This window comes from Stylophora pistillata, chromosome 10 (genome assembly GCF_964205215.1).
Source record: "Stylophora pistillata chromosome 10, jaStyPist1.2, whole genome shotgun sequence".
Taxonomy (NCBI): Eukaryota; Metazoa; Cnidaria; class Anthozoa; order Scleractinia; family Pocilloporidae; genus Stylophora; species Stylophora pistillata.
This window is the reverse complement of record NC_142528.1, coordinates 3860724-3885470: the sequence shown is the minus strand read 5'-3', so window position 1 is coordinate 3885470 and position 24747 is coordinate 3860724. Positions and strand designations below refer to the sequence as shown.

Genomic DNA, 24747 nt, shown 5'->3' with positions numbered 1-24747 from the left:
TTACTTTCTGAGGAATTAAAATTAAGTTCACAAGTAGCTTTCAAAGGTATTGTTCCTGATTGCTGTAAACAATGCGATTTCTAAGATTGGGAAGCAACAGATAACTGTTTGCGTTCAAATGAAAAAGATGTAAACCAGACAAAACTTAAGATTTTTTGACGATGGCTGTGAACGCCAAAATTACAACGTTCGCTGAAATGTGGTATGTCAAGACTTGAATACTTTAACTGCACAAAAAAGGAAACAAACGTAAACAAGCGAAGCGAAACGCAAATACTACAGTGACAACATACTGATAAGATTTGTGGACTCGAAGGAAGACGTAAATAAACACTCGTGAGAAAAACAAACGAGCATCTAATACGATCTTTGACCTCTCCAAGTACGAGTACATGGCCCATCCCATAATATTAACAATGTAAATGACACGCGGACTGAACACGGGAAACGAAATTATAGAATTATAGAATTATAGAACGTTTTGTAACTTACATGGTATATCTATGATCAATAAAATGGCTTCATGTCTACGATCCTACAGCTGTTGGAGAGGATCATAACTAAAGAACCAGGTTTCAGCTTTTACTTCTAAACCAAAAGGTATTTGAAACCCTCAAGCAGAAGAGGAACTTCTCGAATGTTATGGTTATTTGCCAAAGACCTCTGCGATGATTGCGATCAGAATTCTTGGGAGTTTAAAAATAGGCATTCCCTAGCTGAGGGGGGCATTGGGGCCTCTGGGAAACCGCAAAACCGCAGAAAAAAATCTCCAAAACCGAGAAACCGATGAAAAAAGGCAGCAAAACCGAAAACCGCACGCAAACCTGACAAAACCGCTACATTTTCACCTTTAAAGGGGTCAAAAAGGAAAAGCTGAAAACCGCATCAGAGTTTTAGTTAAAACCGAAAACCGAATGCAAAAAAGCGTAAAATCCGCAAACCGCTTAGAAGGTCAAAACCGAAAAACCGAACCTTTTTGGCCCAAAAACCGAAAAACCGATCCTAAAATCCCAAAGCCCCCCTCCTAGTTTGCTTGGTCGTTTATTCAGCCTATGGCTTTGTTTATATATTTGTTTTTTTATTAAAAAAGATATGTCAAAGTTAACTTCCTGTGCTCTCTGTGTCTCATCCAATGACGACAATGGACTTATAGCATCATCAGTAAAGGTGTAATTGAGCGATAAATTCCGCGCGTTTGAAAATTCCAGTCCTCTCTATTAAGTAAAATTGCCTGCGATTTTTCCTTCCATAAGGGAACGTAACTAATCGATTCGGTTTCACAGCGATGGTACCTTTGCTTTACAAGCATTGATTCCAACCTTAAATATCTTGGAGTCAACAACGCAGGCACGCTCGAGGAAGAAGCGAGGAAAGGTGACTAGTTTTAGATATTGAAGAGAAGTAATTTTCCGCAGTAAGTAACCTGGCATGAGTAAATTGATCTGTAAATAAGTGCATGTTGTGTTACGAGCAAACGAGCTCAAAATCGAATCAGTGCGTTCATTCACTCTCCAAGTCACTGAATTTATATTTAGCCGGTACAGCTTGCTGCTGTCAAGCATTTTGCCGAGCGGTGTTCACACTTGAAAATTAAAAAAATTAAGCTATTTACAAAGCGAGTCAAGGTACTCACAGAATTGCTTATGCCCAAGTTTGCGAGAATCAGTGAAATTTCTTGAAACTTTCTATAGATCTTCATCTATCTTCGCTCTGGTATTTAATAGAATCAATTTCAGTCACATTGTTTGTGACACATTCAAATGACACAGTTTATGATCGTGTCCTAAATGTTTACATTTGCATTTCCTCTATTTGTACGTATGTCAGGCGAAAAAAAAAATCCTTTACCGCCAAGCGCACCACTCTTGAAAATTGAGGTTTTTTTATCAAATTAGCCGAATATATGGCGCTAGGGCTGAACAGAAATTGCGTTCACGATTTATCCTTGAATTCGACGATTCAAAGCCTTGATTATCAACTAATTGCGTCAAAAGCGAGGTGCAAGAAACTCGTTAATGGAATACCTACGGCTCTTGTAAGAACAAAAGCCTTCTGACTTCTTGAATTGTAGCATTGTCAATTACGGCCACTCCTTTGTTATCTTTACTTTTTAAATTAGTAGTGTCATACAGCACATTAAATAGCAAAGGAGAACGTGGACAGTCAGCCTTGTTGGGTAATTGGTTTGAGTTTAAAGATGGCGCAACCTATTCACTCAATATTTTTCTTTGATTTTGATTGGACAGCATGGCCTTGTACTATCAAATAGCATTGGCTTTTAGAATTTGCTGCTTTAACTCTAAAGGGGCTGTAAATCTGTTCGATTTGGCTTGTTCGATGAAAAGCATTTTTTTGCCATAATTACATCTTGTTTTTTTGTGTTTCCTATGTAGTTAACACTCGGGTTTGAAGAACTTCAAATTTTCATGCAGTCTAAAAATCATTTCCATCAATATCCACCATAGTTAACTATATATTCACTTAGCTATTCTATGTCTATGAAGATGACCATATAAGATTGATACTTGACCTTGTTTAAATATTCAAAGCAAAGTCGTCAGAATTTTTTTTGAAAACAGGAAAAAACGTCAGCTACTGTGCGCTAATTAGTTTGTCGTGTAGCTACTTTCCATTCATTTGCGATCAGTGTTGATTTTAATCATAAACATTAGTAAAATTCAGTGACTTATTGCTCCGTTAACTTCTCGAAAAAAGAAAACATTAACACGGCAGTGTAAACCTCGAGAAGTGTAAATAGCCCTGCCAATATCGATTGTTCTAAAGTTAACGGTCAAGATTCCAGATCATCTTTTGAACGTAATCAGTCGCTAAAGATTTTAGCTTGAACTAGCAGAAAAAAATTATTGTCTTTGGTGGGCGAGCGAATCATAAAATAATTTATCGATGTGCTACGGATAAATACGCGATCAGATGAGTGTATATATATAATCCGTGTCAGAATTAGCGGAGGCTATAAACTATTTAAGTCACACCTGTAAAATCCCTTCGCTAAAGGTAAAATTCAGATCTTACCTTTAAAGATCAGTTGAACAGAGAGTGGATTTTTGCCTTTCGTAATTTCGTGATCTCATCGTGGATTTTATGTTTAAATTGTAATAATTTATGTATGCATGAACATACACCTTTTATCTGGTTTAATTTCACACGTCCAGGGAATTAAACCGTTCTTTTGTAATATTATCATGTTAAATCTATGAAGTTAATGAAAATTACGAGCTCTTGAAATAACACAATAGCTTGATCTCATAATTTGGGCAATCATCAAATCCTAGCCTTTAAATATCAGCGCGCTGATACGGACAGTTTCGCTATACGACGTTACAAGACCCCTGAACTTCCTCCCAAAAATAGTATTAATTTTATCCTTAAGGTCACGTTCTCGAGCATTTTCCGAGGGGACACCATCTGTTGGTCCCAAAGCTTTCTGAGGAGGGCCTGGAGTCCACTGTGACATGCTTGAGCCAATCGTACTCCGAGCCTACGTTTACTTTGCATCACGTTTACTTTGCATCACATTTACTTAGCATCACGTTTACTTTACATCACGTTTACTTTGCATCACGTTTACTTTACATCACGTTTGCTCTTCATCACATTTACTTTGCATCACGTTTACTATAACGTCACGTTCACTTCGAGTGTCGTTTCCTTCGCATCACGTTCTGGTCACCCCTACTTGCTCCAAGTCACGTTCCAGTTTACCCCTGTTCATTTCGCGTCCTATTTGCTTCGCTTCGCGTTAACTTTTCCCCCATTCACTTTCCGTCACGTTCACTTCACGTCCCGTTTTCTTCGCTTCACGTTCAGTATTTCCCTTGTGTACTTTCTGTTACGTTCACTTCGCTTGTCGGTTACTCACTTCACGTTTTTTTCCCCCGTTTACTTTGCGACACGTTCACTTTGCCCCGTTAACTGAAATACTCGCCCTGTTCACTTTGGACCTCACTTACAAACTTAATGGCTGGATGGGATGACCACTTTACACACATGGAGAGTCGCAGGCAAGCACGTTATTGGCATCGATAAGATGCATTTTTCTGGGATTTTGGGAAACAAAAGTTTCAAATTATCTACATTTTGCAATGCTGCACATTATTGATTGTCTTTATACTCATGTCTTCGTGAAAAACAATTGAGCCTAACAGAGGTTAACCTCATAACATTACAACTAAACCAAAACTTGTCAGGCCAAATATTTATTGATTCGTGGTAATTGAGAGATACAGCTAAGTACATTTAGTCTTTGTCAAATTTATCAAACCATAGTGGTCAGGTATAGTTAATAAAGCGAACCATGATCAAACCATTACAAGTACGGTTTGAAAATGCGCACTTCTTGTGTGTCACATACTTCGAACAGAGTCAAACAGAAAAATAACACAGTGTATTTTGCCATCGCACAGTAAAAACTCACATATCAGAACCCCGCATTTTCTGTGATTAGAGTTCCTTAGAGTTAATATATACAATAAGATTATAGTAGCTATAAGAAATTGATGTTATTGAAATTAAGTTTCATTTTTCCCTCCCGCGGTGCTTTTTCTGGGTGTGTTGCTTATTTGATCGACTCTCCGCCTTAAAGTTCTTAAATCACAATTTCTAATATACGTGTTTTTACTGTCAGTGATGTCCATTAGGATTGCGTCAGCTTTCGTTACAAAATCAAGACAGATTGTAAACTGTGCTGTACGTCTTTTGTTCTTCTTCCGAGGCTTCGCCATTTTCTTTAGCTTTCATTCTATGAAACAAAACCTCGTAGAAATCCAAGGATTTGATGATGTCCAATTCCAGTGTCCTGGCGTCTGTTCTCTGTGACTTTTTCAGTCAAGCGTGGATCCTCCAAGAAAAATCTGTCACTGAGCACTGGCACTTGGTCTTTCGTGAAGTATCTGTTACAGGACATGGTTTGGTATCTACTCCTTGCTGCCTTCCGTTCCAAAAGTTGTTTTATTTGTTCCTGATGTCCTTGTCTTCGCAGATCCAGAACATTTGTCTCACTAGATCGACGCCTGGTCTCCAACGGATACTGAACCATGTTGCTGTCGCTGTCTTCGCTGCCTTCGCTCTCTTCTGGTCACGTATTATTGTTTTCGCTGGCATTTCTTGCTTCTTCTTAAATGCTTACCGGTTCTCCTTAGTATCTCCATGTTCTTTCTCCTTCGATCTGTTGATGAAATTTTTTTTCTGTCTGTGAGTTATGCGCCCCTTATAGGTTGGGAGGTGCATGCGGCATCTTAGGACAAGGTGTGTCATTTTCCGTTATTGTGAGATAAAAACTATAAGAGGTAAAATTCTTAATTGCTAAGCTACACCTAACGACATAACATCGTCAAAGGAGATTACAACCTTCACGAAACGAAATTGATCCGTTGAGAAGCCCAATCACCACAGGCGTCCCAAGCTCACGTCTCGAGAAAAAGCAAAGAAGTATTATTTCATAAAAGCGCCCAAAAGTGAGCTTGGGATGCCTGTTCAGTATCATTTATCAGAGCACTAATTATAACAAACAACTTTAATTGCTAATGAGATTAAAAAGAAATCTGGATTAACTAGAAGTATTGTCTTCGGTAAACTGCTGGGCTTTCGCAATTTTCTTGCGAAATTGTTTAAGGCAAAGTTAGACCTCAATGAGCATAAATTCAGTTCAGATTACTTTCCGATCAGATTCGATTAGTGCAAATCAGCATTTTACGCGATCGAAAGGCCTACCAATAGACGCGTGGCAAGTTTTGACGAAGAACTGCTGTGAATTCAGTGTTAAGCTCTGTCGTTCAGTGGAGAAAGATACTCACAGATATACACCGTAGAAGGAAAAGATGAAAGTTTTCACTAAAGGCAGCTAACTGTGTGTATTAATGGTGCGATCTTTAGCTTCCCTCTTTGTTTTGTGTCAGAAAGTTGGTTATTCATTGCATTAAACATTGTATTTTGATTATCTACAACAATTTTTGAGTCATATGAGAAATCCATGCATAAGGTGCAATCCTACGTCTATTTTGGGTTGCTATGGAAACAGTGGTTGTCATGAGCCCAAAGGTGGCTAAATCGACGCTGAGGTTAATGTTTTTGGAAAATTCTTCAACATGATATTAACATTTACACGTATAGACTGATTTAGAGTTAACATTTAGTGAACGTCGCTGATACTAAGTTTATTTGTCTAACTCGTTAGCAGGTATCCCTCTATCGAGTTGGTAAGTAGGAAATGAAAAACATCCGCCCGTCCTGTCATCCGCACCAAGTAGTCGCAGTGAAAATAGTTTTCGCCTTTAAGACATCACGTTTTGGTGTAAGTTTAGGAAAAATGTGCGCATGTGTTAAGCACTGGGTTTATTATTTTCCTCGTAAAGTTTTAACTAAGAGAAGCAGCCCGATATTCCACTGTCTTTACCTAATGACACAGATCATGAAAATACAAGTTTGTATTACACTTTTCGTAACACCTTATCTATGACAAATAGATCCACCAAAACACTGTCAAGGAGCAAGAGAACTGACTAATTAACTGATAATATGATGTCATTGCAATATTTGTCACTGCAAACAGGTAAAAGAGGTTTGATCTCGCGAGCCAATTAGGAAGAGAAGCGTTGATTGTCAAAGGGACCCATAAGGTGCCCTTTTTTTTAAGTGATTTTTAACTTTGCATCTATTCATATTGAATTGAATTGAATAAACACATCATCTACGTCAGTAGAAGATACTTTGTTTCTGCTCAAATGTTTTTTGCTCATTACTTAATTATCAGTTCTTCCCAGGATTGATTCACTCTGTATTTCTTGTGTTCTTTATCCGTTCAACTTCCTTCCGTGTCCGATTGTTCCTTCATTCGTTCGCTTCCTCAAGACTTGAATCACATGTGATGAGTGCCTCAGAGTTTTGAGATATGATGGACGGTGGTCCGCCGTTGTGTCTGATTTAAGGTTCTTTGGCCAATCACAGTACTTTCCCTTTTCATTCCAGACGAGCCCTGAGGGACACTTTCTCTTGTAGGTCACTCCCCCGGAACAGGAGATGTATCCCGAGGGATTATCCGGGTCTCCGTAGTCGCCATCATCTTTTCCTTTGCAAAACTCTTTTTCAAAAGAAGTATGTAAGAAAATAAGAGATTTGTTTGAGAAATACACTGCAAGACTCTCTAAAATCTCTGTACTATATGCTTTTCAGTTGTCTTTTAAACAAGGTAAGTGATGGTCAATTATAAGTTATTCGACTAATGGACCACCATCGAGAATTTTTAGAGCTGAAGTTTGGATCCTTGCCAGTTAGTATGTACGTTCTTTTCTCTTAATAAGGGTGGGGCTTTCAGCTTTGTAGAAACGTCAGCTTTTAATATGCACCCTGCCCCGTTATATTCCCTTATCAACTGTTAGTTGATGATTTGACCAAAAATACACCCACAGCACAACAGCTTCTACAGAAACGTTCGCTAAGATCTGTTGATACCAATCTACAAAATACATTCTATCTCAAATGTTACAAACTGATTGGTTGCGCTTATCGTTGTCGATTCCGTGATAGATAGTCGATAAAAAATTGCTCAAACAACCTTTAAAACACTGACTGTACATGGTCTTGTAAATTCTAGCGGAAAGAAAAGCAAGTCATTCTCAGCGACACTTGACTGCATTCCATACCTTCTGAATTTCTCATGATCAAGTTTTTCCTAATTTGATTTTCATAACACTTACCAACACCAACACCTCCCCCTGGGGATGGTGGAGACGTAGGACCCAAGGGTGGGGTAGAAGGTGTGGAACTCCCTATTGTCGGAGTTGAAGTTCCCCCAGAAGTTGTTGAAGGTGAAGTTACCCCAGGGGTAATAGATCCACCCGATGTTGGGGTGTAGCCGGGTGTAACGGTAGTTGGGACCCCTGTCGGTACACCCGATGTTGGGGTGTAGCCGGGTGTAACGGTAGTTGGGACCCCTGTCGGATTCCCCGAGTTCCCGTTCTTGCTGATAATGTCCGCAATGTGGTCACTATAGACTTTTCCTTCAATGACATTTTGTTGATCCCAAGAAGCATCCCATAACATAAATCCTCCAAAGTTTGGCTTGTCCTTCAGTTCCTGTGTTGAAAAAAAGAAAACTAGATATCGATAGCAAATAACCGCTTTATAGTTAGAAGTTAGCGACAACAAATCGAAAACTGAGAAAAGTGTGGCCCTCCGTAAGACTGAGCTGCGGTTTGGAGTATTTTTTTCCTGAGGAGGGAGGAAAACAACTTGGTGTACGAAAGTTGAAATTGGGGGGGGGGGGGGAAGGAGTCCAAGGGTATGTCAAAGTACTTTTCTCCTTTACAATTTTTGTTTGTTTAACGCCCAGAGCAAATACCTCATAGATCGCTGCCACTTCCTGGGGGGTTCGGTAAAACTTGGGATCTCCTGCACCTCCTGTTGCAGACGGTATCCCCACGAATATTTTGGGCCCGAACACCTCCGCTCTTTTTTTCAGAACAATTGCTCGGGTAGTAGCAGAGGATGCATACTGCAGCCACTTGTCCACATTTGGATAGAATTGTGCTTTGTCACCGGTGTGGCAGAAGTTGTTATAGAACTGTACGTACACGTGATCAAACTGGGCTCCCTGATCACCCAGGGCAGTCCCTGGGGAGGGGCCAAGAGATGCATCAGGATATGGACACTGAGGAGCACCAGTAATTAGATACTTCTTTGTGCCGTCTTCTAGATCTCGAAGACTCTTTACCAGCTGGGCATAGCCACCTGACATGGCGTCCTCGATGTCCAGGTCGATACCGTCGAGAATTGCGCTTTGGAAGAAATAATAGTGAGATCAAGGACCAGCCATGGGAGGGGGGGGAGGGAGAGGAGCCGTTAATTTTTGGAGGATCACATGGTTTTCAATGGGAACAGAGGGGGATCAGTCTTCCCTAAAAAATTTTAAAGGGGAATGACTATAGAAAATTGACTGCCAATTAACAGCCAGTGGGGCTATAAAAGATGATCGGTCCCACAGAGGACGTTTCGTTTCTCAGTTTGAAGTACTGTTTTCTTACCTCCCAAATGGCCTTATCACAGATCTTTCTTTTCCTCCGAGGAACAGATCCCAGAGATTTTTAGCCAGCACTTTTGCTTGCTCATCTGTCAGGTCATTGTGGCCTGTTGCTCCTCCAAGCGATATCAAAACTTTCTTTCCCATCTCCTGACAAGCTTTAATACCTTTTTCGATGTCAGGACACCTGTAAAGGCTTGGGTGTTGTGGTGATGCAGGCTCCCAACAATGACGAGAAAAATTCACCTCCGGCATCTTATCTGTATTAAAAAGTTTTGAATCTATATCAGTTGCTTATTATACATGCTTGCGTCGCGAAAGTTACCACTGTTTGTTCTCGTGTCGCTGGCACAAAGTGACCGTAGAAGTATGTTTTTCCATATTTGACTTCCATGATTTTTCACGTACCTTTGTTGTTTGTGCCGAAGAAAGTCACCACAAATCCAATCACTATTACGTCGTACTTCCGTTTAGCGCAGACATCTTTCAGCTCCTTCTCAGGATTATTCGGAAACTTGTTTCCTGCGCTATTCTGTCCCCAGTACGCCACAAGAAGATGTCTACTAGCTGTCGAAAATGAAATAACATTATTTTCTCTGCATTTTCATGTGGAAACAAAGAAAGTGCTTTATTTGTTTATTGGTAAGAAAGGTCAATACATTGTGATACTTCTGGAGATCGAAAGAGAGGCTTTCTTAGCAGTTCAATAGATATGATAATAAATATTTCACTAAAGAAAATTTTGAAGTCGCTTTTCCGGAGTAGATTTCCCAGCAGAGAAAATAGAAAAACCTGATCATTTAAGTAGTTGGTTTGTTGTCGGCGACAGACTCAGCGGTAAAGTCTCTTTACTCGGGAACTCCTTCACAATTTAAAGATAGATCTATTGTTTGCTGCCATGCAGGCTTATCCTCTCAATCCTTGCCCTAGCTCGACTCCAAGGTATCTTTACCCAAGATAAAAGTTTATCTACACTTAAAAAAACCTGGATACGAGACTGACTAGCATAGCAGCCGAACCACAACCCTGTTTTAACAGGAAGCGAAGTCCCACTTCCGTTTCAGATTTCCGCCTCAGTTCGCTGGTAAAAGTGAGGCTGAAGAGGGGAGGGGTGAGGGTTAAATATTTTGCTTCGCCCATCAAACAGAACCTAAATAAATGTCATTAGTTTTAAGTTTAAGTTTATTAGAATTGCCAACAGGCAGGGACACCGCAACAGCTTGCGCCAATTACTGCGGGCCCAGTAAACCCACCCATCCCACCCCAGGGGAGGACATCCACCACACAGTAATCTCGTGCGTGGGAATTAACGTCTCCTACCCCTAACCCTGCAGGAGACGGGACCTCCATTTATTTGTCCCTATCCGAGAAGACTAGGATGTCTAACCATTTCTTGATGTTATAGAAAGGTTATTTTAAGACCTTGAGTGTTGGTCCGGCCGGGACTCGAGCCCTCGACCTCCCGCACAGCAGTCCAGCGCACTATCCATTGGGCTAACTGGGTGGCGGTTAAACAATCAGTCAACAATCAGGCAGTCTATACTTTCAGCGTCAAGGATTACTTTAGCTCCAAAAAAATTTTTTTGAGCTGTAACTGCTCTTCACTCGACATGCAAATGCACTCACCACTCTTCTGGAGGAACCAATCCAACAGGACAAACAATATGACATGCGCATCTTTTATCTGCATCGCGACAACCTTGAAGCAAAAACAGAGACAAACGCATGTAATCACAAATTATTTTTCTGCAAGAATACCGAGTCTATAATAATAAGTTTTTAACACTCTATGGTGTGAAATCAAATCAATAAGATTTGTTAGTTTATTTTTCGATCCTCTTTAACATACGAGATTTCAACTCTTTATCCTTGAGTGGCTGTAAGTAGTAGAAGACCTTATTGTGTAGGAGCCCCGAGTTTGTCTCAGCTAGGTTTAATACTACGTTCGTACAGGCTAAGAACTCACGAGATTTAAAATCTGACCTCCAAAGAACGGGAATATTAGGAGATATTTTCACCCTTGGGATCCTAAAATTTCGATTCGAGGGTTTGCAACTGCCATAAATTATCAATGATTTAAAAGTAAACTAAATATCTTCAGGCCGTCTTACCTCAGCTGGAAAAGGCCAAGACTGTTGTAGTTGTCCCTGAAAATTTCGCGATGAAGACTGATAATATCGGCTTACTCCTTCGTAATGTATCTTAATGGAACAAAAGGTCACTCATGTGGGCAACAATGACTGAGGTAATGCTTTGAAAATTTAATGAAAACCGATATTGTTAAATATGATCAATTATACCCAGCTATAAATATAGTCTATGGTTACAATTTCAGCGCAGCAATTGAAAGTGAACGAGGGCAATTTCGTAATAAAGCATGTAAAAGAGCGAAAAAAGTAAACATAATCATCGTTCTCATTATCTCATTAGGCCACTAAACAACTGGTGTTTTATTGAAAAGGCGTGGTGTTGCTTGCAAAGATGACATTGTAAAATATATAGTCAGTGTTTTCATACTCGCTGAATCTTAAATAATCATTTCATGGTAGGATATCTTCCTAGAGAAATAGAAAAAGAGGATTATTTTATACGGTCCTTTTTCGTTTTAGATGCGTTTGGCCGACATTTTGAAAAAAAAGCGAGGCTTTAGGAGTTAGACAGAATTTGGATTTGAAGAAGTGGACTGTTAGACGAGAGAGCTCGGTTCGCTTGCAGGTCCTCGTAGTCGTCCTTAAACGATTCAATTTGAGCTTGTTTACACAAGGGTAGCGAGGCTTCTTCGAGATCGGCGGCGCTCAAACACATGGTTTGACGTTCTGGAGGCGGATTCATCTTCTTTATTTTACACCTCAGAATGAATTTGTATCTCATCCACCAAGCGTACTGCCGACATAGCTTTCTCCAAGAGGAGTACTTCTTCTGTTTCACCATGTTTATAGATGAAGTAGTGGACACCGCAAGGACTGAGCCCTTAAATTCTAGTCGATTTCATCCACAACTGGTACTTCCTTAGTACTCGGCCGTTCTGCTTTAGGCAACATTAGAAATTCTGGACCACTGATCCATGGACATTTCGGAGTCAACTCCTGAATATCCTTCCCTCTCGTACAGTCATCGGCCACATTCATTTTTCCAGGAATGTGATGCCACACCTTAACGTCCGATTTGGAGACGATTTCAGCAACTCTGTGAGACACGTACGTGCTAAATCTCCGCTGGGTGTTGCTAAGGTAGTGAAGCACTATCCTGGAGTCACTCCAGAAATGCGTTTCATCGATTTCAAAGTCGCTTTCTTCCACTATCTTAGACCTCAGCTTAGTGGCTACAACGGCAGCCTGTAACTCCAGACGCGGAATGGTCAAGGCTTTGATTGGCGCAAGTCTAGATTTACTTTAAACAAAGCTCACACTGACATCTGCATGAGTCACCGCACGGAAATACGCAACTGCTCCGTAAGCGACTTCTGACGCGTCGCAGAACACGTGTAGTTGTACCTTTAGGCATCGGTCGCGGTGGAAGTCATACCACCGGGGAATCATGATCGTTTGAGAGGATTTCAAACCTTCTCTCCAACCTTGCCACTTCTGGAGGATATCATTGGGCAGCTCGCTATCCCACTCAATCTGGCGTCTCCACAACTCTTGGATGATCATTTTCGCCTTTATTACGTAGGGCGCGGCAAGGCCTAGGGGATCAAACACGCTACTCCTGGCACTCGATATTCCTCGCTTGGTGTTTGGGAACTTACTCTTCGCTGGGTCAAGACTCAGCAGATCTTGCTCTGCACACCACTTGATGCCTAAGACTCTTTCTCGAGGCAATCCATTACGATCTAAGTGAATAATGTCGCACGCCACTTCTGACGAAGGGATTGCTGTGAGCACCTCTCGGCTGTTTGACATCCACTTCGTTAGGCGAAACCCGCCAGTTGCTAGGATTCCTATCAAATCTTTAGCCAGACCTGTGGCTTCATCGCAGTTTTGCGTCGATGCTAGGAGGTCATCCATATAGAAATTACGTCGAACAGCGTTGATGGCATCCTCGCTGAATTTCCCTTGTTGATCACGAGCAGTTCTCTGCAACGCATAGTTTGCGCAACACGGTGAATCCACAGCGCCAAACACGTGAACAGTCATCTTATATTCACTTGGTCTCTTCGTTTCATCTAAGCCTCTCCACAAGAAGCGCAAAGAGTCTCTATCTTCTTCACGAACTCTCACCATGTTTTTGGGGTTATCACTTTGGCCTCTTCCTGTGCCATCCTTTGGGCGTGTCCTTTAGTGACATAATCGTTGATGACATTCTGATATTTCTCTGCTAGCTCTGGGTTTTTCTTGAGTTTCTTCTCAGTGGAATGAAGTCTTGAAACTGCCATAGCATAATTGTTAGGCAAGACTGGTTCACATTTCCATAACAGTGCTGTTTTGTAGTGGCCTTCCTCCTTGACTGTGTTGCTTTCAAGGATGGCCAGAGCTTATTTGTCTTCAACTGACAAGGTAGACTCAGAGAGAGAGAGCTTGGTCGCGTATGAGTCGATCTCCCAAAATCGTTCGATTTGATGCTGCAATGTAGTCTCTCTATTTGATACGAGAAAGTTTGCACTAATTGTTTCACAGTGTCCTTGATTCACATTTCCAAACAGTGTCCCTCCAAGAGGGGTCTTTACTGCGATGGGCTCATCCCGTCGCCCCTGGCGGACTTCAAGGTGAATCAATAAGTGAGCCATGTCAGCTCCAATGAGAATCATCACGTCACCACCTTGGAGTTCAGGAAGATCTACGTCAGATAAGTGATTCACTGCTCAACGGTCCTTTTCTTCGACAACTTGAAGGATGGAATGTTGAGTTTTTTGATGACCCAAGCTCCATGCACCATAACCGGGTCTGGCTGTTCTTTAGAGGAAAGACTAAAGCTTACCCTTTCTAAGTTCTGAGTAGTAGCTTGATTGCCAACTGTATTAATGTTAAGGCGATATGTCTCGCCAACAAGTTGTAAGCTTTCAGCTAAGTCTTTCCTAATCAGAGTTGAGTCACTTCCAGGATCAAGCACAGCATATGTGTCAACCGTGTTCCCTTGACTATGAATTCGAACTGGGAGCACTTGAAAGAGGACCTTCCACTGAGGTTGAAAACAGACTTAGTTGATGTTGGTCTGGACGATGGGCAACGAATTTGACACCGGTTCTGGGTTACGAGCATTTTCCGTTGGAGAAGCCGATGTTTGGATAAAGCTACTTTCGTTGCTGGTGAGGCTAGGACGCGACTCTACTCGAAGATCCTCGTGTAAAAGGGTGTGGTGGGAACGCCCACACCGTTCTTTAAGACAACGCTTTGTACTCGGGCAATTCTTGACTTGGTGGTTCGTTTTCAAACAATTGAAACAAAGTCCATGTTCCCTTGCAATTTTTCGCCTTTCTTGTAGGTGCTTAGACTTAAAGAAAGGACAAAAGGCAACAGGGTGTTTGTACTTGCAGATGACACACCCCTTCTCATTAGATGGGGTTTTCTCCTGCTCTTTGTTCAATGATTGGGTTTGGGCTACTTTGGAATCTGACAAGTCGCTGCTGTTGCTCGGGGCGTCAGGAGGACTTCCTGTTGTCGTGGCGAGGGAATTTAACTTAAGATTTGGCTTTTCTTTGGGGTACCTTTGTTTCTTGTTCCATTCTTCGCATATGAAATCTTCAAGGGGGTTAAACAGTGTTTCTACTCGCTTGCGTAACCACTTCTCAAACTCTACCAGGGTGGATCTATCAGTGCGTCCATCGATGTATTCATACCATCTTACGCGGAGGTTCATGGGTAACCTCATAGTTGCCCTGCTGAGATACTCTGGGGTTTGAAGAATAGCTGACTGACCCATCTTTACACACCATGTCGTACATGCTTTCACTTGGTAATAGTAGTCACGTAATGCTTGTCTATCATTTGAGGATACATAGGCACTGTTGAGCATGCCATTCAGATAAGCTGTGGCCACACTGTTGGGGTTCCCAAATTGACGTTTTAAAGTCTTAAGAGCAGTTGGATAACTATGACCTGTAACACCTAGACTTTCCACTGCTTTCTTAGCTTCCCCGTCAAGATTTTGGAATAAATAAGCCATTCTATCTGAGTCGGTGAGGGTTGTCTTGTTGTAAATTTGATCACGAAACCTCTCAATGAATTTAGGCCACTCGATAGGTTTTCCTGTGAATTTGAAGAGCTCAAGCGGTGGTAATCGCTGCCGTTCTTGAGCTCGAAGAAGAGCTACACTTGAATCTGTCTGCAAGCTAGTAAAGGACCACTGAAAGGCTGTTTCCTGGCCTTCTCTCAATTTATCAATAAATGTATCAACCGGTTCTTCTACTTGTAGTGAATGACTGTCATTTCTACTGGGTCCACCAAAGTGAGGGGTTGATGTGCTCCGGCTGGCTGGGGCCCATTGTGTTACGTAAGATGGTTGAGAGTGGTTTGATGGGGCAGTGAAGTTTGACTTGCGAGGAGTTTAGGTTAAGTTGTCATGGAAACTACCACTAGGCGTTGATGCCAGAACAACACTGCCATCCCCCACTAGGGAACTAACTGTTGGAGGGACTTCTCCACCAGGCCCACGGCAAAATGACCAAGTAACAGAGGTTGTTGCAAGAGCAGCTGTATTACTATTATCAAATGACGCAGGTTTGCGCTGGGACGCGGTTACATAACCAGGTGAAGACGAATCTCTGTAAGATGGAGGCCTCAAGGGTAGACTAACAGGGGTAGCAGCAGTTTGAGACGAGTATTTTCTTTCAGGACTGTATAATCCTTGTTGAGGCGACTGCACTGCAGTATTGAGTGTTAACATATCTGATTCATATGATACACGATCCTCGCAGTAGATAGCGCTATTTAAGCAATAGCGAAAATCAGACCTGAAAAAAATCAGGCCTGTACGGGATTCGAACCACTGACCTCTGCGATACTAGTGCAGCGCTCTACCAATTGAGCTAACAAGCCAACTGGGATCAGATACAATTTTCATTGTATCTGATTTATCACTTTCACGGGTTTATTACGAATCAACTTAACGGCCTGCTTCCAGTTGGCTTGTTAGCTCAATTGGTAGAGCGCTGCACTAGTATCGCAGAGGTCAGTGGTTCGAATCCCGTACAGGCCTGATTTTTTTCAGGTCTGATTTTCGCTATTGCTTAAATAGCGCTATCTACTGCGAGGATCGTGCATCATACGTATCTAATACCGCAGTTCAAAATATATGAACTTCATATATTTCATTGTATCTGATATCTGATTCACTTGCCTGGGCAACTGGTACCAGAGTAGAGCCTAAAGTGAGGCTATTGCTATGAGCTGCATGGAACTCTAGATCCTTTACTGGCAAGGGCTTGGAAATTGCACACAATGGAGAGTATTCATATGAGACAACTTTTCTATCCAGAGATGACTCTGTGTAAACATCTCCTTTGAGTTCTTGGAAACGTATCCCTTAGTAATCCCGGGCTCAACTTCAGTACAGGGACTATCTTTGCGTTCAACCTCAGAGGTTGCTTTAGGACTGGGCACTACATAATGTTTCAAAGATGGCGAAGATTTACTGACCTTGAAGATTTCATCATTAGAGGCCTTTCCTTCGTTAAATTCTTGACCCAGTATTTCATGCTCAAGATTTGCCACCTCAGCTTGATTTTGAGCGGAAATCACAGCCATTTCGTCTTCTCGTTTCTGTCGTAGTAGGTCGAGCTCTCGTTTTCGACATTCAAGTTTCCACTCTAATTCCCTTTGAGCCATTTCTTCTTGAAACTCCTGTTCACGTACTTCATTGTCTCTCTTAACTCGTTCGGCAAGCTGTTTTGCTTGAAGGCTTGCGATGGAGGCCTTTATTTTAGCGTCTCTTCTTCTTTTTGACGACGACGACGACGAAGAACTAGAGCGAGAAAGCGCTTTCGAATGACCAGAGTCGACCTGGCTTACCGAATCTTCAGGAGTCACTTCAAGGCTGCTGTGAAGCGGTGATATCACACATTCGTCAACCAAGTGCCACGATTCTTGATTGCTCATCGTGAGCGACTGATTTGTATCCGGCTCGAATGGACCAAAATTGGTAAGACCAAATTATACGAGAATTTTTATATTACGACGTCAACACAACAACGTTACAATTCTGGTGTTCTCGCGTAAGCAGTCTTGGGTATAGCGTTACAACAGTTGCGATGGCCAGCGGCCGCCCCACTAGCAAAAGAGGAGAATAGGAAATAGCACCAACATTACTGATTCTATCAGGAAACGACTCTTATTTTGACTGGAAGGAGTCACTTGTTGGGAGAACAGCTGGATGCAACGAAAGAGAAGAAAAACGGTATAGAAAACAAGAACGTGGCGACAAGAACGAATGGCCGAAGGTATATGAGCGAGATGTTCTTATGATGAACGTGAAGGTAGTTCCTTGGTAAACTGACGATACGGCTTTGAGGGATGTTTGTTGATTGTTTGTTTTGGGTTTTTCGGTGCTGGAGTCATTGTTGGAAGAGTTGGAGGAAGACGAGAAGTAGTTTTGGACCTTTTTATCAAAAATTCCTAGATTCGCCCCTAGTTAGCAAAACTTGTTAAGATCTAATGGAATGAAGAGCTGATGTTTTCTTTTTCTTAAGATATTTCATTGTTCCTACGTTAACAATGTTTATTAGCTGTTCAGAATTGTTAAAAAAAAGACTTACAATTGCAGTTTATTTACCCTTTGACGATTTTGGTGTCATGACAACTTGTTTCCATAACAACCCCGATAAACAGAGGATTGCGCCTGATGCGCGGATTTCTTAGGGGATATTCACTCATTTCACCGTAGATTGTCAAAATACAATGCTTTATGCGATGAATAACCAACTCTCTAACACGAAACAAAGAGGAACCCTGGAAATCACACCATTAACACAATTAGTTGACTTTAAGACAAACTTTCATCTTTCCTCTCTACAGAAAAGTTTTCCTCTAGTTCCGTGCATATGATTGATCGTTAGGTTTGTATCTTTCTCTACTGAACCACAGAGCTTACCATTGAATTCGCAGCAGTCCTTCGTTATAACCACACGTTAATTAGTAGGCCTTTCAATCGCGTAAAATGCTGATTTGAACTAATGGAATCTGATTTAAAGTAATCTGAATTGAGGTTTAATTGGACGTTATATAATTTCGCAATTTCTTTTAAATCTCATTAGCATTTAAAGTTGTTTGCTCTAAGTAGTCGGCTCTGATTAACATGACTAGTCTTCTCAGCGGATCCCTTTCATTTCATAAAGAGCGCTTTGTCGTTAGGTGAAGCTTGGCAATTAAGAATATTACCTATCAAAATTTGCGGTATTTCACAATGACGGACGATGACACACCCTGTCCTAATTACAGCACAACAGATGCCGCCTGCTTCTCCCAACCTATAAAAAGGGCCGCATAACTCACAGACGGTTGCAGACAGAAGTCAACTACCAAAGATTGCATCGACAGATCGAGACGAAAAGAAAGGGAGATACTAAGGAGAATCGGTAAGCATTTTAAGAAGAAGCAAGAAATGCCAATCAAAATAATGACACCAGAAGAGAGCAAAGAAAGCGACAGTAACATAGCTCAGTATCCACAGGAGGCTAGACGTCGAACCAGTGAGACTAATGTTCTGGATCTGCGAAGACAAGAACATCAAGAACAATCAAATAGCTTCCAGCAAGAAGCAGATCCCGAACCACGGTCCTGTAGCGCAGTTACTTCACGAAGGACCAAGTGCCAGTGTATGCTCAGTGACAAATCGTTCTCTAAGGATTCGCGTTTGACTGAAAAAGCCAAAGAATTCACACCAGAACCGATGCAGACCTTGGAATTGGATATCTTCAAACCCTTGGATTTCTACGAGCTTTTGTTTAATAGAATGAAAGCAAAATAAAATGGCGAAGCAGTCGTCAACTCAAACTCAAGGGAATTTTCCGAAAAAGGAAAATGATACCAATAACCTACAAACAGGCTGCAGTTAGTAAGATCTTTGACTTTATTCACAGATAAACAAAACTGTTTTGATTAGCAATTGACCGCTTGAGTTGCATGACGCAGCTTTTCGTCTCTGTATCCCACATCTTCCCTGGTGGACAGATTTTACGGATTGTCTGACCTCCTCGGCAGGTGATATAACCATACGGATTATGTATATCGGCGTAGTCTCCATCAGCAACTCCTGCGCACAAATTTACTAAGATAGAAATGATAAATAAACGAAATGGAGAGATGAAATAACCGAAATATCTTCAACCAGTTTTTGGAGTCTTGTAAGTCGAACTGAGTTTTACTAATGAACAATGGGGGTAAGCTTCTTCAGAAACTGTGTTGCTGCGTCGGTGAGGGTAACAAGGTAATTTGGTTTTATCGACTGAGTTAATAATGTAAATTGGCCACCGTTAAGAGTTTAAAAGTTGACGTTTCGAGCGTTAGTCCTTCGTCATTTGCTCTTACGAAGGGCTATCGCTCGGAACATAAGCTTTTAAACTCTTTAGGGGGGGCCAATTCACATTATCGACTCGGTCGATAGAACCAAATTACAGAGTATCACTAATTTGCAAATTGCGCTCTGTGATTAAATCAAAACTAAACTGTTCCACAAGTTCAGTTAGCAAAACGAAGTGCGATGATAAACAGCAAGATAGTGATAGAGGAGTGAAAAGACCGAGGAGGCTTGGATCGCGTCGCGTAACAACCCGACCCAGACCTCTCTCTACTATTACGCCGCTTACTCTTTCGTTCCCGGTAACACAAGGCGAGGTCAAATTACATAATTCGTCACATGCAGATCATATTCTATCACCACTTGTTCCTGAGGAAGTGGTTTTTGTAAAAAAAAAAGTAAACTCTCACTAGAACCAAAATTAAAGACTAGATTGACATAAAGATGGTCAAACCCTAACCTGTTTTGGCCCCCTTGTGATTTATATCTCCTAGTAGTGTTCGCAGTGGAAGGAGCTTTGACTGTCCCTGTGTTTGGGCGTAGCCTGTCTGAGATAGAAAATGTTTAGTAGCAGCTGCATGAAGTGTTGCCCCTGTTGATATCAATGACACAAGAATGGACCTTTAAGAACACAGGAATGGCGAGCGCTGCACAACCTCTTCTGTGTGAGATTTTGATGTGAGAGCTACGTCGTTCTTCCACCAGAATATAGTTGAATATAGGTGTAAATAAACTATTGTTTATCTTGTTTCCTTATAATTAGTAATGGATTTATATCTCGTGAGCCTTGTGCTTCCTGAAATACAACTAATACCTTTGTCTGCTAGTATATATAGAAACTCCAATTTTTTCTGTTATCACAAACTGGCGGAAAATACAATTCGAACAACAGATCCTTAGATGACTTAGTGACTGTGCCAAACATTCGAGATTTTCAGTCGGATTTTCAATAAAAATTTCACTGGCCTTACACGTACCACAAAGGAAAAACTTTCAACAATCAATGTCGCCTTCAGTTCATCTTTGAAGCCTGTTACTGCAAGATAAACTAAATCAACAGAGACTTACCGCATAACACAATAAGATTTACTAACACCGCATACTGAAAGAGGCAGACTGAGGACATAATAAAAATGAAGTCAAGTTGGTCGACTATTTCGTGTGTCAATCTTCAGTGAACAACGAAACCGTCAAGGGTAATGATATGCAAAAAATATAATTTATTGATTAGCTTTCTTTTTTCTCAATGAAAGTTCTCGCGGTGAGATGTAAGCATAACTGAAACGTTCTATGTTAACAACTATTACCCACAATTCGGAGCAACATTGCCTGTGAAATCCATTTAAAACGAAAGCTAAACCACCATCTAATTTGAAATACAATGACATTTCGCGACAGAAGCCTTGACAAGTTACCTGAGAACAGCGGGTACAGTAACTAATACACCAGTTCCATAATTACTCGCTAATAATTAGATCCAGGATTTAACCTCCTACAAACAACAAGAAAATTCTGTCCAATCGAGCCCTTCCCCAGTACCCTCACCTTTCCCGAACCCAGTGAGAGTTTTCGACCAACAGAGATTAGGCTCTATTTTGTTTTGTTTTGTTGTTTACGAACTTCATATGTTTTCATATGTAACAATCTTCATTGTTTATGAACTTCACATATTTCATTGTATCTGATTTGTTGTTTACATTGGATCGGTTGTCTCAGTGTAATAAGAGGTTATGCTGAGGCTCTTAATGATCCGAGTTTTTTTAAGGAAATTAAAGCACATGCAAGAAAAGCGCACGCATGGCAATTTGTATTACTGAATATTTTTTACTTCTTGGCTGCCTTTCCTTTGGCTTAGAGCTTACTTCCACTCTGGTAACAGCAACCTTACCCGTTACATACAGTACGACTGAATAATCTGTATAATATGTATAATCTGCACGCGCAAAGCTCGGTTTCAACTGGAGCCATTGTAAGCTCGGGTGGTGAGTGGTATCGCTCGTCAGTTTAATACCTCAACTAAACTTGAGATTGATACCCGGATTAAAATTGAATCCTGGGTTAGCGCTTATCGGCCTTCGAACAACTGGACCCTGTTTACTACTTCGCTCCGTTTTACTGACTAAACGTTTGGAATAGGCTAGCGAGTATCTGAGTGAAGACCAAGTTTTCATGAGTATTATTTTTAGGTTCCTTATTGCTGCTGTTATTGTTATCGTTGTTTTAGCCAAATAATAAACTGAACAACGCGACAGTGCATTTTGGAAACTTTTGTTGTGTGATTACACAATGATTTGACTTGGTATTTCCAAGTGATGTCTCGGTAACTATTGTGAGCCCGGCCTGTTTCACTGAAGTTCATCCAACAACTGTGTGGAACATTCTGTCATACAGCTGATGAAATTGGAGAATCGAACAAACGGACAAGAGTGCCACGATTATCATGTCAATGAAAGCAAATCAGTGCCCGTTACCAGGGGAGTTAATAGGGAGCTTAAGATACAGACGTTTTCGGGGCGACGGCGATGTGGAGACCGATTAAGATTGGGGCGAGATTGACTGCGCATGCGGCCCCGCCGTCGACCTCAGGTCGGCGACGTGAATCAGTGAGTTTGCCGTCGTGGTGATGACGTGAGTTGATCTTGTTTGTTTTTTTTTTAATATACTGCCAATTTTGGCACTTGTATTAAAGTGATTGCATTATCACATTTCGCACAAATCATCACACGATGTCTCGGCCAACTCAAGAGACTTTTTGTTTTCTCTTTTGGTTGAAATGACCGAAGCAACAGTGAAGTCCAAATCGTCGAGGTAAGTTTAGGGCACGTACGCGTACAGTACTTGAATTCTTAACATAACAGGGAATTTTTGCTTACTGCCATTCCCTTTATCAATTCGTATATGCACCTCGAAAACGTTCACCTCAGATCTATGGACATTTTCGTATGGAAAATTGGGGTTTTTAGACGGAAACGTTTCATACAAAAAGATTAGCGTCGTAGTAAAGGACGAGGAGATGGCGGAATTCTTCAAACGTAGCCATGCTATGACAAAAAAGCCTTAATTTATAAAGCGCAACAATTGATTAAACTCAACGAAGTCACGGCAGAAGTCGCAAAGGCCAGCCGTCATCAGAATCTTAACAACTTAAATTATGGCACGAAAACAGCAACCTCTGGCCCAGTCTACCTGGGTTGTCACGTCGCCGCCGCCCCGAAAAGGTCTGTATCTTAAGCTCCCTAAGCTCCCTATTATGCATAATGACGTTAACTTACAAACAGCCGGATCCCCCTCTCTCCCCTCCCTTGTAAAGACAGAGAAACGGCAAGAAGCTCACGAAATGTGGAGCTCTGCGAACTCTCGAAATCTGACCAATTTTGGTGGAAAATTTTGTCTTCGAACTCAATATAACTTCCACAGGCTGAATCAGACGCATCTGAATATACGATTTTCGTTGGTTTGCGCTTCGCAGGCCACAAAGGCACGCCGTTGATGGTAGGAAGATTGTCTTTCCAAAAGTTTAATTCATTTTTGCATTCAGGCGTTAGAGAGACAAGAGAATTCCAATTTGCGACAGAGTTAACAACAGCAAAAGTATTTCGGGACATGAGCCTAGTTACGTTCCCGACACAGTTCCCGAGCGAAATAATTTTACCGCACACACTGGCGAGCTTCCAAACCTGATAAAGGGAGTCCTTGGACCCCAAAAGAAACAATAAATCCTCTTTTGATAAGTAGTTTTTTAGAAAAGCTTTTCAAGATAAAAATTGGTGATAATAATTTTGAACGACGTTTCGACCTCGCTGAGGTCATCTTCAAGCTGATGAAAAGGAAAATTTTTACATATATGTACTAAATTCAAGACGTGGGAATGATAAAGGCAATAACATATGGAAATATGTAAACGCTAGGCGTAAAATAGAAGTGATAAAATTGCAAAGGAGACAATACGAATATTTTAATATGAGAGTTGACGAAAGTAAAACTATAAATTATACGAAAATAAAGTAAGTTATTCTAAAAATAGCTTTGCGCGGATTGAGTCTGACTGTTTGTTCAAGCTTGGCTTAATTTCTTTTATAAAAAGCATCTCGTAAATTAGGCAGTCCAGTTTACTTTTGCATTCTTCAGGATTTTGAAACTGTGATGCAAGTCACTTGGGGTATGCCCATGCCGCTCTTTAATGTGTTTCTCGATTGAAGACGCTTTGTGTTCTTCAGCACGTTGCTAGAGGTGCCGGCAGAGTAGCCGACATAGTCTGCATCGCACAGACCACACTTAAAATAATACACAACGCGCTGCTGATTGATGATGTTGGGCTTCTTTTCCGTTGGTTTTAACTCATATCCGATCTTTCTGTTAGTGTACACAGGAGAAATATTAATGTCAGTTCCAATTTTTCGGCTTAGGTCGCCAAGGTGCCTTCGTACGGAATTTGCTGATGTTTGGTCCTCAAAAGGAAGTATAAATCGCACGGGTGTTTTTTTTCTCGTTAGACGTTTGATTGATCCCTGGATCCCCAGACACTTTTTTCGTGAAGAAATCATTAATGGTCGAATGCAGTAGTTGAGTTGGGTATCAACTCAACTACTGCAAATCCTCTATCAGAGTTTGAATTCTGTTATCCGTCGCGGATATGAGGCATTCTGAGGTGTTAATAACAGTTCCGAGTCAGATGATATTTTGGGCTGGATCCCAAATGGATTTTTCTCCATTAGGAAGAAAACCGGACTTCAAGAAATCAGCGTGAACCGCCAAACTGGTAATTTTAGCTTCGACGTAATTGGCAGCAGAACCAAAGCCATCGTCGAGACAAACGACTATGGACTTGCCCTCCGTTCTCCATTTCTTAACTAAAGGCTTAAGAAGCTTAGTAAATAAATATGGCGCGGAGCTAAGTCCGAAAGGCAAGACTTCAAATTGAAAATAGCTAGTGAATCCGGATGGAAATGTCCAAGAAAACGAAAGATACTGCCTGGGATCTGGAAAAACCTCAACATGGTGGTAGCCGGATTTTAAATTAAAGGAAAACATAAAATCGTCAGGGTTCAATACCTCCCTTGCAACTGAAACATCTTCGCACCTAAACTTATATTTAAAGAGGTACTGATTGACGTGACGGAGATCCAAAATCAAACGTTTTTTGCCCGATTTCTGAATGGAAACGGATGATGGGTTTATCACTTTTGGAGGCACGTGTACTTCTGAAATGCATTCCAGACTTAGAAGTTCGTTAATGGCACTCTCGACAAAAGCAGATTCTTGAA

General features: G+C 41.2%; 4 protein-coding genes across 5 annotated transcripts; all 4 read right to left on the bottom strand.

The window, feature by feature from the left end:
• Positions 1 to 6147: 6147 nt before the first annotated feature.
• Positions 6148 to 11281, bottom strand: LOC111324811 (uncharacterized). The gene is given in 8 exon segments (XM_022928462.2): positions 6148 to 6812; positions 6815 to 7096; positions 7713 to 8091; positions 8357 to 8792; positions 9039 to 9294; positions 9443 to 9601; positions 10661 to 10733; positions 11146 to 11281. Coding segments are annotated over 7 exon segments (1602 nt in total). The 5' UTR covers positions 10725 to 10733; positions 11146 to 11281; the 3' UTR covers positions 6148 to 6786.
• Positions 11282 to 12012: 731 nt separating this feature from the next.
• Positions 12013 to 13257, bottom strand: LOC148721448 (uncharacterized). Its single transcript, XM_088736173.1, has 2 exons — positions 12597 to 13257; positions 12013 to 12398 (listed from the first exon to the last, which is right to left on the bottom strand). Exons 1-2 carry the CDS (start codon positions 13255 to 13257, stop codon positions 12013 to 12015), a joined length of 1047 nt encoding a protein of 348 aa, XP_088592299.1.
• A 913-nt stretch (positions 13258 to 14170) lies between these two features.
• On the bottom strand, positions 14171 to 15136 carry LOC148721447 (uncharacterized). Its single transcript, XM_088736171.1, has one exon. It carries the CDS (start codon positions 15134 to 15136, stop codon positions 14171 to 14173), a length of 966 nt encoding a protein of 321 aa, XP_088592297.1.
• A 3882-nt stretch (positions 15137 to 19018) lies between these two features.
• LOC111324741 (uncharacterized) lies at positions 19019 to 20950 on the bottom strand. 2 transcript variants are annotated; one of them, XM_022928371.2, is made up of 3 exons: positions 20552 to 20950; positions 19944 to 20027; positions 19019 to 19234 (listed from the first exon to the last, which is right to left on the bottom strand). In XM_022928371.2, the coding sequence occupies exons 1-3, from the start codon at positions 20607 to 20609 to the stop codon at positions 19041 to 19043; spliced, it is 336 nt and encodes a 111-aa protein (XP_022784106.1). In that variant the 5' UTR covers positions 20610 to 20950; the 3' UTR covers positions 19019 to 19040. The 2 variants fall into 2 exon arrangements, with proteins under 2 accessions (XP_022784106.1, XP_022784105.1); XM_022928370.2 differs by having other exon boundaries at positions 19944 to 20075; positions 20552 to 20945.
• Between the last annotated feature and the right edge of the window lie 3797 nt (positions 20951 to 24747).